The 11,147-nt window shown below is 31.9% G+C and overlaps 2 protein-coding genes across 2 annotated transcripts; one reads left to right on the forward strand and one right to left on the reverse strand.

The window, feature by feature from the left end:
• Positions 1 to 28: 28 nt before the first annotated feature.
• On the reverse strand, positions 29 to 1,356 carry LOC140057800 (pterin-4-alpha-carbinolamine dehydratase 2-like). Its single transcript, XM_072103542.1, has 3 exons — positions 1,227 to 1,356; positions 779 to 916; positions 29 to 472 (listed from the first exon to the last, which is right to left on the reverse strand). The coding sequence occupies exons 1-3, from the start codon at positions 1,257 to 1,259 to the stop codon at positions 293 to 295; spliced, it is 351 nt and encodes a 116-aa protein (XP_071959643.1). The 5' UTR covers positions 1,260 to 1,356; the 3' UTR covers positions 29 to 292.
• A 57-nt stretch (positions 1,357 to 1,413) lies between these two features.
• LOC140057792 (selenoprotein S-like) lies at positions 1,414 to 7,147 on the forward strand. Its single transcript, XM_072103530.1, has 6 exons — positions 1,414 to 1,589; positions 2,219 to 2,356; positions 2,602 to 2,708; positions 3,436 to 3,525; positions 3,925 to 3,991; positions 4,507 to 7,147. The coding sequence occupies exons 1-6, from the start codon at positions 1,466 to 1,468 to the stop codon at positions 4,578 to 4,580; spliced, it is 600 nt and encodes a 199-aa protein (XP_071959631.1). The 5' UTR covers positions 1,414 to 1,465; the 3' UTR covers positions 4,581 to 7,147.
• Positions 7,148 to 11,147: the final 4,000 nt, after the last annotated feature.

Raw genomic sequence — 11,147 nt, forward strand, 5'->3', positions numbered from 1 at the left:
TGTTTTTACTGTACTTTGTTTTTTGACTTAATAATAACCTTAATATTATACAGTAGTATAAAGTTTAAATGTGAAAAATAAATGTATTTCACAGTAACGTATAAATAAAAATTGTACCCAAAGATATTATTAACATAGCAAAAATATATATATAGGGATACATGAGTAATTGTTTTTATTCAATTATGTTATGTTGAACTACAGAATAAGCCATCACCTTACGTAATCATGAACGTTATAGGAAATACGACCTTTGACCACTTCTTTAAAACATGATTGGTTGAGATAGTGTTTAATTCACTGATGCAGCTGCTGTTTCCATAAAACTGGCTAGCTTAACGTCATTGTCTGAAAGGCCTCCCACATCGTGAGTACTCAAGGTTACGTCCACTTTGTTGTACACGTTAAACCACTCGGGATGATGGTCCATTTTTTCGGCTTGTAACGCAGTACGCGACATAAAACCGAAGGCCTAATAAAAATAAGTTTGTATCAATCATTATGTTCTTTATCTACTATGGGAAGCAAAGATTATTTTTTAAGAGTCTGCTATGTGGTTTACTGTATACCAACCAGTATTACTTTTTATTGTTTAAGTACCATGTTATGTTCTTTAAAAATGGTACCAGTATAAATTAGTCATTTAAAAAAGAGGCTTTTAAAACATCTGGTTTGCTAACAATTAATTCCGTTTTAATTGTTGCATTTTAAATTGCAATGTTTTAAACAAAAAATGAAATTTTCTGGTTAGGCAAGTACAGTAGTCTATACTAGCTACCTGATTGAAATTTTTGAACATAAAGGTTTTTTTAATAGCATCTCTATTTTCTACTTCTGCCCATCCGGCTGCTAGCAAATCTGCCAACTTTTGTGTTCGGTCTTCGCCACTCAATTTTACTTTTTTAGCTGAAGACGCCTAAAAAGAGTAGGAAAAATGTATTATTATTAAGAACTATATGTTGGTGCATTAGAGAAATTTCTTTAAATAATCAGCCAACAATTTATACACAATTTAATTAAACCAATAATATGTGTAGTACTAGCCTAGGCCTCTGGTTAGGGCGATGATGCGTTGTTGCACACAGCTGATGTGCGAGGAGTATAATCGCCGCCCCTACAGGGGGCGTACCTGGGACCAACCAGGTTTGCATTCAATCATTATAATTTATCGAAGTATCCACATTCATATATTAACAATTAAATGTTAGGCATTCATATGCACTTACCATTCTTGCAAATAACCCTAAAGATGTTCTCATAACACACTTTAAGAACAAAGTAAAACTGTATTTTCCGCCCGTCCTATTTTTTTCACCGAATAAATTTCTCACACGCTTCTTATTTTTTTTCTATTGCGCCCTCATTAGTTTGGAGGAGGGCTGCTGAACTTCGACCTTTATCAACAACAAAAAATGCAAAGTTTTTGTTAAATCATCATCACACGTCAACATTCTAAATAAAAATCATGGATATGGGCCAGGCTGAAGAGGCTCAAAATATTGAGAATCCAGAAGAACAAGTAACAGTGCAGCACCCAGAAAAATTAGTTAATGAAACACCAGAATCATTTGTTAATGGGTTTAATTTAGGTAAGAAAGATCGGTACGGTGTGGTAACGTAGGCTAGGCTATAGGTAGGTAGTACTACTACTACTACTAGTATAGGCTAGTAAGTATTAGGGAGATATAATTATAACCAAACAGTAGTCTATACTAAGCTCTAGGCCTACTACTAGGCTCTAGTTAGAAAATTTGCCAACAATTACTAGGCCCTAGACTTAGATATACCTGATCTTTTTAAAAAGAGGTACAATTTAATTTATTATAAAAATGTCAAATGAATATTTATGGATTTATATTACTTATTAGGAATAGGCCTAGGCTAGGCTTAGTCTTAAATTAGTTAGTAATAGTTAGTAAGTCTAATAATAATATATATAGCCTATAGGCCTTCCTCTAGGCATATATTTAATTATTTTTAAAAAGAAATAAAATTATTACAGTTTTCCACCCATGTCGATTTTGAGTTGGTTTGTCTTTTTCTAGACCAACGAAAAAGGCTGGGTAAATTATAGATATAGCCTAAAAGGAATCTGATTAAATTTTACAATAAAATGGCCAGATTTTTTTCGCATCTTCAATAATACAGTTTTAAAATAGAATACCAAATTATCAATTATAATTATTTATATTTATATGTACGGTATATCCTATTTCAGTGACTGAAATTGTTGTAAGCTATGGATGGTACGTCATATTAGCGGTTGTTGTCATTTTTTACCTGCGACACAGGTTTAGATCCAACATCTCACAGTTGATGAAAGAAAAAAGTGACCGGGATTATTACAAAAAATATGGTAGGTGGTCTGTGGTCATGTTTCTATTTTTTTAAATAATTCGAAACGGACATGATTTAAACTCAGGATTTGCCTACTAAATACTATTCCAGGATTCAACTTAAGAATTATTTCATCATATTTAGCATTTCATTCTAATGAGATAACCCTTTAGAACAATATAAATTAACATTTTTTAACATGATTTTGTTCTATATAACTGTTTCAAGTTTCAATTGTGGATCAAATTTGTATTTTTTGTTTAGATACTAAAACTGCTCTTGCACGTCAGGAGGGAAGACAGCAAGCCTTAATGAGAATGCAGGAAGAAAATGATATCAAGGCAAAGGAACTCTGTGAGAGAGAAATGCAGGTAGCTAAAAAACAATTTGTAACTTTGCTATGGAAAAATAGGGCCCGCAGTTTTTAAATGACACTATTTTTCAAACGTCTAGAGAAAAAAAGTAACATGAACAAAAATGGGGTTTTAAACCAATTTTATTCAATAATCAACCCGGAGAGGAGATATGCACCACTGGGAGATATGGCTTATGCCTGTGTATCGTATCATGATAACTACTAATTCCCCTATATGAAAGGTGGTGCACTGTATCTCATCTGTTACACCCCTACGATCCTCTAGGTCATAGGACAACTAGTACTAGAACTATTCAATAAAACAAAAGGCAATCGGTACATACAGTCACAATCAAACGAGAAAATAGAATCCAATAAAACTAGCCAAAACAAAAGGGTCATAGCAATTCACATAAAGAAATATATTGTATATCCTCTGATATAATCCCAACCCCCTAGAACACGAAATTGGGCTCTTCTGGGACTACACCCGGGGAAAGAAAGATTAGTAAGCATTTCTTGTAAAAAATGGCTCGAGAGATGCCTACATCCAGATCCAAACTCAATACTGGGACTACACCTGGGGATATGCATGTTTGTGAAAAGACATCAAGTTGGAGAGGCATTAGAACCAAACAGTTTAATAATTCTTTTTATCTTTAAAAATACTGTACTGCTATAAACCCCTAAATTGTGGCATCTGGGATTTATTTTTGCTTAAATTAATGACAATTGTTTTATAGAAAGAAGAGGAGAAAAAATTGCAAAGGATAGAAGAATGGGAGAACCATAAACAAGGGAAAGCCTACCGCTCCAAGCATTACCAACCAAAAGTAAGTTTGATTAAAAATGTTCATCTGTTTTTGGAAATTCATAAATTATTAATTCTTTTAAAAAAATAAAAAATTAGCGAAACTAACCTGCTTGACAGTTTCGGACAGCTTTTCCTGCTTGGACAGCTTTTAGTTAGACAGAATTGGCCCCTAGAGGTCAATCTGTTTAATGACATATTTGTCGTTTCTTCTGAAGAAGTTGTCCAGGCACGATAGCGAAACTATCAAGCAGGTTAGTTTCGTTTTTTGTTTATTCAAAAAGGAATTAATAATTCAAAAGTTTTGTTTACCTTGTTTAGGGCTGTTTTTGTGATTTTGTTTCATTTACTTAAATTGCGATTATTTATCAAAACTTATAAACCGTACAGAAATTATTTGTCGTTTTTAAACCTTGTTTAGGAAGAAGAACCAGTTTCGACGAGTCAAGAAAAGAAACCTAAGCCTAAATCAACATTCCGGCCTGATGGTAAAAACATAATACTGTATTTAAACCATTTCCTCTCTCAGTTACCTTCAAAAATTTATTTGACAAAATGTTGGGAAAATATTTATTTTTTAAAAACCTTATAAAATAAATTTATTTTTAGATAATTGGAATCACCAAATAGAAACTGTTCACATTATTTTTCATACAATATAAAAAATATTAAAATTTGAATATGAAAATTTGCTTGAATGAAATTAAGATGATACGGAGGAGTAATTTAACAACTTAAGCTCTGTCTACACTATGTGCCCATATATGGAAATGATGATGATGTCATATTACTACCATATTTGGCCATATCACTACTATATTAGGGCACATGACACTTTTTTTGTCAAACTTGTTTGATAGTGTAGCTTTCGTGGCCACTGTTGTGCACATGGCTAGTAATTTTACATTAAATCAACCCAGTTACTGAACGTATCCTTCAGTAGTTGTTTATTATTGATAAGAAAAACTATTTATCATTCATTTCCGATTGTTTTTAATTTCAGATTACAATCCTTTAATGGGCATTGCACGCAGCAATGGTTTTCGACCTCGTCAAAGGTCAAGCCGAGGCGGATGAGGTTAAAGTATGCAAGTTAAATGCTAATGAGAGAAGACGCTGTTTGATTTCAGATCTGCAAGTCTTTGTATATTTCCCAAGCTGAGATTAAACCAATGGTCTTGCTCTCTTTTAACTTGCATACATTAAAATTGAAACACTTAAAGCCCCATTCCCTACGTTTTTTAGATCTAATTTAAGATCACAAACTATATTTAATGTAAAAATAATACTATATGGTCCTATTGCGATAACTTTTTTCGTCTTTAAACGGTTAAAAATGTGGAAAATAAATCGATTTTAATAATTATAGCGGCCCGCTATAAATCCCAAAATGCATTGCGCGCGGATTGATATTTTTGTTTTTCACCTGTAATTCGCCCACTTTTCGATCGATCGTGAAGCCAAAACAAATGGAAGACTCCTAACTTTTCAGCGAAAATACCGGGTTTTCCCCAATATTTATCAACGGAGTCTGGCAAAAATAGAAAGACAATTAATGCAGCAACTATACAACGTCAGGCTAGGTATATAGCTAGCGTACGATGTTTGTACGTTACCGATGTTTACCAGCTAGGCCTACAAAACTAAGCCTAGCTAGGCTAGGCCTGAGACCGTCCACGAGAGGTCGATCGCCGCGAGCTACTTAGGTAGTGCATTGTTTCTCACTTTTTATCATAATTTACCATAAAACGTACATTTAAGACAAGGAATGACATGGTTTAATGTTTTTAAAGTGATATATATGTATTATTTTCCAAAAAACGTCCAAAATTGCAGGGAAGGGGTCTTTAAGAGATAGATTTCATTTGTAACACCTTGTTATATCCAGAACTAAACACAGGAACAATTTATGTATCTTTATTCTTCAACATCATGCTATGATCTCTACTGCTCTCAACCACTACTCTTGTTCCCCTCTTGCATAATATCCACAACTAAGCACAAGAAACACACTGTATTAATAATAAACAATGTACAGTATTTATCTTTATTGGTCACTCTCTAAACTTATGCTGAGCAGTGGCGGATCTAGGATCTAACGAGGGGGGGTGGCCACGAAAGTGGCAAACGAGGTGCGTAGCACCGAGCGGGGGAGGGTTTGGGAGGGGGTGTCCCCCTCCCGAGGCTCCGAAAATTTTTGAAAAAATAGATGCTTACACACTGTTTAATAGGCTAGAGAAACTGTTTCCATCACACTTAATAACAAATATTACATAATGTAAATTTAAATACATCCTTCCTAAATACTGTACGGATCTTTTTCGACGAACTAATAATAAACTTTGATCGAAAAACCTTCAAACAAAATGAACATTTGGTAATGCGGTACTCCGAAAATGCCTCGATAGAGTGCATGTGTTGTGTACCGTGTTTTGGTGGTCTGTTAACCTCAGAGATATATACCCTACAGCCGGGTGAATAACTCAATGTAATTTGGTATACAATGATCGCAGTAATCGCCGTGTCTATAACACAAATCAAAAAACGCCAAATACGCCACATACTTTTTTCGGCCGTCCCGTGTACATACAAGACATTTCATGTTTATTTTATGCCTATAAAATAATAAAAGAACACCATGTTTCTCGTTTATTTTTATCGTTTATACTGCATACCATAATATTATACAAAAAACTTTCATGCGCGAGAAAAAAGTTCCCGATATTACACTCCACTCAGGGGTGTAAATATACCACGCTAACGCTTGTGCACACACGGACCAGGGCGGCGGAAATTAACTGCAATGGAAAATGGTGTATTTTGGAGAGTGATGACGTCAGCATTCACACGAGGAGCGAGCTTGACAACGTGACGCTGGTAGTTTTAGGAGTGCGTGTGTTTTGAAAATGGGTATTTTCCAAAGATTGTAAATCGTGTTTTCTTTTTAAACTCTTGAATTCATAATAGTAATTGAACTCTTAGCTCTTTCACTGTGTAGGCCTATTTACACACAACTATTAATGCTAACCCTAGCTCTAGTAGGGCCTAGCTAGGCCTACTCTTCTTAATTAAAAGATTAATCCACGTCTAGCGACGGTCAATCGCGATTAGGTTGCATCTTTTTTTTTTTTTTTGAGAATTAAGGGGGGTGGCTAGCCACCCTATTCACCCCCCCTAGATCCGCCACTGCTGACCTCTACCGCCCTCAACCTTTACTCTTCTTCCTTTCTTACTTATTCACTACTGAATATATCAATTTCAATACAGTATTCATTGCCGATACTCTATACTTGTATACTGCCCTCATCTGTTAGGTGTTTCAAATTGTTTTTTTGGTAAACTGACTCAATTTTGTCCTTACAAAACTGCATCAATATACATCAATTTTATTATAACTAGTCACTTTAACACTACAATTTGTTTTGTTGTCATTTTTAATTGTTTTTTTTAAATTTCCTTTTTATTGCAGTATTCTATGTTTTTTCTCTTTTAATAGTAATAATTAAAATAATCTAGTTTTGTAAGGACGAGATGTTAGTCTAAATGAAGCGTATCATGTAAATAGATGTTACTAACATGTTATGCTGAGGAAAGCTTGCCAGAATCCAATAATATTATTTATAATAAATTATAATTCAGTTTAACCTTGTGTCGTTCTTTAATTTAAATAACCAGTTACGTTAAAGACACCTTCCCTACATTTTTTAGATCTATTTTAAGATCACAAACTATATTTAATCTAAAAATAATACTATATGGTCCTATTGCGATAACTTTTTTCGTCTTTAAATGGTTAAAAATGTGAAAAATAGGTCGATTCTAATAATTATATAGCGGCCCGCTATAAATCCCAAAATGCATTGCGCGCGGATTGATAACTTTTCAGCGAAAATACCAGGTTTTCCCCAATTTGTATCAACGAAGTCTGGCAAAAAAAGAAAGACAATTAATGCAGCAACTATAGAACGTCAGGCTATGTATATAGCTAGTGTACGATGTTCGTACGTTACCAATGTTTACCAGCTAGGCCTACAAAACTAAGCCTAGCTAGGCTAGGCCTAAAGACCGTCCACGAGAGGTCTGTCGCCGCGAGCTACCTAGGTAGTGCATTGTTTCTCACTTTTTATCATAATTTACCATAAAACGGAGATTTAAGACAAGGAATGACCTGGTTTAATGTTTTAAAGTAATATATATGTATTATTTTTACAAAACGTCACAAATTGTAGGGAAGGTGTCTTTAACAAAGTGAAAGGTTTGAAATTTGGCAATTTTTTGAAGTATTGCCGAAATATAAAAATATGTTGAGGTAAGATAACAAAACATATATCATATCAAGAAATGCATAGAAAAACATATATCATATCAAGAAATGAATAAGAAAACATATATCATATCAAGAAATGCTTAATAAAACATATATTATATCATATCAAGAAATGAATAAGAAAACATATATCATATCAAGAAATGCTTAATAAAACATATATCATATCATATCAAGAAATGAATAAGAAAACATATATCATATCAAGAAATGCTTAATAAAACATATATCAAGAAATGCATAAGAAAACATATATCATATCAAGAAATGCATAAGAAAACATAATATATCAAGAAATGAATAAGAAAACATATTATATCAAGAAATGCATAAGAAAACATATATCATATCAAGAAATGCATAAGAAAACATAATATCATATCAATAAATGCATAAGAAAACATAATATATCAAGAAATGAATAAGAAAACATATTATATCAAGAAATGAATAAGAAAACATATTATATCAAGAAATGAATAAGAAAACATATATCATATCAAGAAATGCATAAGAAAACATATATCATATCAAGAAATGCATAAGAAAACATATATCATATCAAGAAATGCATAAGAAAACATATATCATATCAAGAAATGCATAAGAAAACATATATCATATCAAGAAATGCATAAGAAAACATATCATATCAAGAAATACATAAGGAAACATATATCATATCAAGAAATGCATAAGAAAACATATATTATATCAAGAAATGCATAAGAAAACATATAGCATATCAAGAAATGCATAAGAAAACATATATTATATCAAGAAATGCATAAGAAAACATATATCATATCAAGAAATACATAAGAAAACATATAGCATATCAAGAAATGCATAGAAAAACATATATCATATCATATCAAGAAATGAATAAGAAAACATATAGCATATCAAGAAATGCATAAGAAAACATATAGCATATCAAGAAATGCATAAGAAAACATATAGCATATCAAGAAATGCATAAGAAAACATATAGCATATCTAGAAATGCATAAGAAAACATATATCATATCATATCAAGAAATGAATAAGAAAACATATAGCATATCAAGAAATGCATAAGAAAACATATAGCATATCAAGAAATGCATAAGAAAACATATAGCATATCTAGAAATGCATAAGAAAACATATAGCATATCAAGAAATGCATAAGAAAACATATAGCATATCTAGAAATGCATACGAAAACATATATCAAGAAATGCATAAGAAAACATATAGCATATCAAGAAATGCATAAGAAAACATATAGCATATCAAGAAATGCATAAGAAAACATATAGCATATCTAGAAACATTAAGGAATATAAGGTAATATATCAAGAAATATGTAAGAAAATACAATCACTATATCATATTAATTAAATATAGAAAACCGACCGACCGACATAGTGAGCTGTAGTGTCGCTTGCGTTTGCACGCGACTAAAAAATTACACAGAAAACAATCAGTATCTGCATAAATAAAACAATTAATTTATCAAAATGAGTAAACATTGGCTAATTTTTGAAAAGAAAAACCTAGAAAAGAAAATCAATATTATATTATAAAACATTAGCATAATTGTATCAAAACCTAGACAAACAGTCAATACTTATCCCCAAAATATTACAATATATTTATCAAACTAGCTAGGACAAAATTCAACATATGTAACCATTATAAAGTGTGTACGATAAAGCATTTTGTATATTTTGAGGGAAAAAAGGAAATGATAAATATTTATTTAACTAGAAAAACTTTCAATATATTTATAAAAATAAAACTTTTTTGGGGGAAAACAAAACCCTAGAAAACCAAAAGGAAATGTGTTGCTGAAACGCCTCAAAAGAGCATGCTAGCCTAGGCTAAAAATGTTTAAAAGGGGATAACCTGATTGGCAGCAGCTAGCTATCAGTGAAGAAGGCAATAGGAAATATGCACCTGATTCAAAAGGTTTTCCTTTGAATAATACAAAGAAAAAAACCACTGATAACAGGTTCCAAGAAAATGTTAAAATATTGGAAGTCATGTGTCCAGAAGGGTTAATATTTGGATGGACTGGTCATTGACCTCCATGGACCAGTCGCCAATTAGCCAATACCCCACTTGAAAATAAGCACATGGAATGTGCGAACTTTGATTTTAAAAAGAGTAAAAGAAAATGTGCAGATGGCTAATGGAGATGAATAGAGATCATTTAAATATATTGATACAAGATTAACAAAAACTGGTGATATTGGCTTAACATTTAATGAATATAAATTGATAAATTCTTAAAGTGAAAAACAAGAAAATGCTATATATGCAAAAAACGTTATTGAAATTAAATATAAAAGACTTATGACAAGAATTGAGCCATTTCTGTCAATAGAGTGGATTACATGCCAACAGGAGTGATGAGGGAGATGTAGATAGAGTCTATGAAAAGAAATAGACGATTTACTGGATTACTATAAAAAAGAAAATGGAACTTGGACAAAAAATGGGCAGAGGAGATAAATTAATGACATTTGCTAATAATTATAAGTTTGTAATTTGCAAAATGGTTTTGCAAGGAAGAACAATTTATAGAGAGATACAAGAATGCAGTAACAAAATGCCATAGCTATCCTGGGGCTGATGTTGGTTCAGACCACAGCATTGTTTCTATTATGATGAAGGATATTAAAAAAGAAGTGGAAACTTGAAGTCCTGGAGTTCGATGCCACTCAACAGGAAATTAGAATGCAAATAGATAAAAGACTAAAAACTGAAGGAACATGAAATAATGAAGAAAGTATAACAGTGCAATTAAGCATATCAATTATGCCAAAGGCTAGAAGCCAAAAATCCCATGGATTACTGAAGAGATGATTTTTTTTACATATGGATGAGAGAAGGAAATGGTAAAATAAAACCAATTATCAAAGTCTTAACAGCTATGATAAATAACTGACAAGGTAAAGGAAGACTGGATTTCAGTAGAAAGTGTAAGGAAATTGATCAATAGAAAAAAGTTGCTAAAGCAATTAGGAGAAACAACAATATGGTTAAAATCAAAGATATGATTGAAAACAATCGTCCTGACACAAGCTTTGCTTTTTTGGTGACGCCACCATTTTGGAAATAAATGTTGATTTTGATTGATTGATTGAAACCTACAAAGATGTGAGAAACACAGACTGCAAGTATCATTAAACATACTTCTATACTTTCGAAATAAAACACAGAGCAATGAATTTATTCAATTAAAAAAAAACTGATTAGCTAATGATATTGAAAATATCATACAAAATTGTAACAAAAAACCATTTTAATTTGATAATAATAATGTA

Source organism: Antedon mediterranea, chromosome 8 (genome assembly GCF_964355755.1).
Source record: "Antedon mediterranea chromosome 8, ecAntMedi1.1, whole genome shotgun sequence".
In the NCBI taxonomy this organism is placed as follows: domain Eukaryota; kingdom Metazoa; phylum Echinodermata; class Crinoidea; order Comatulida; family Antedonidae; genus Antedon; species Antedon mediterranea.

Excerpts from the sequence above, each read along its gene's own strand:
- LOC140057792 (XM_072103530.1), top strand. The coding sequence starts at position 1,466 with ATGGATATGGGCCAGGCTGAAGAGGCTCAAAATATTGAGAATCCAGAA. Across the intron at positions 1,590-2,218 it reads TGTTAATGGGTTTAATTTAG|TGACTGAAATTGTTGTAAGC; the intron begins GTAAGAAAGATC and ends ATCCTATTTCAG. Across the intron at positions 3,992-4,506 it reads ATCAACATTCCGGCCTGATG|ATTACAATCCTTTAATGGGC; the intron begins GTAAAAACATAA and ends TTTTAATTTCAG.
- LOC140057800 (XM_072103542.1), bottom strand. The coding sequence starts at position 1,259 with ATGAGAACATCTTTAGGGTTATTTGCAAGAATG. Across the intron at positions 917-1,226 it reads TAGGGTTATTTGCAAGAATG|GCGTCTTCAGCTAAAAAAGT; the intron begins GTAAGTGCATAT and ends TACTCTTTTTAG. Across the intron at positions 473-778 it reads TGTTCAAAAATTTCAATCAG|GCCTTCGGTTTTATGTCGCG; the intron begins GTAGCTAGTATA and ends TATTTTTATTAG.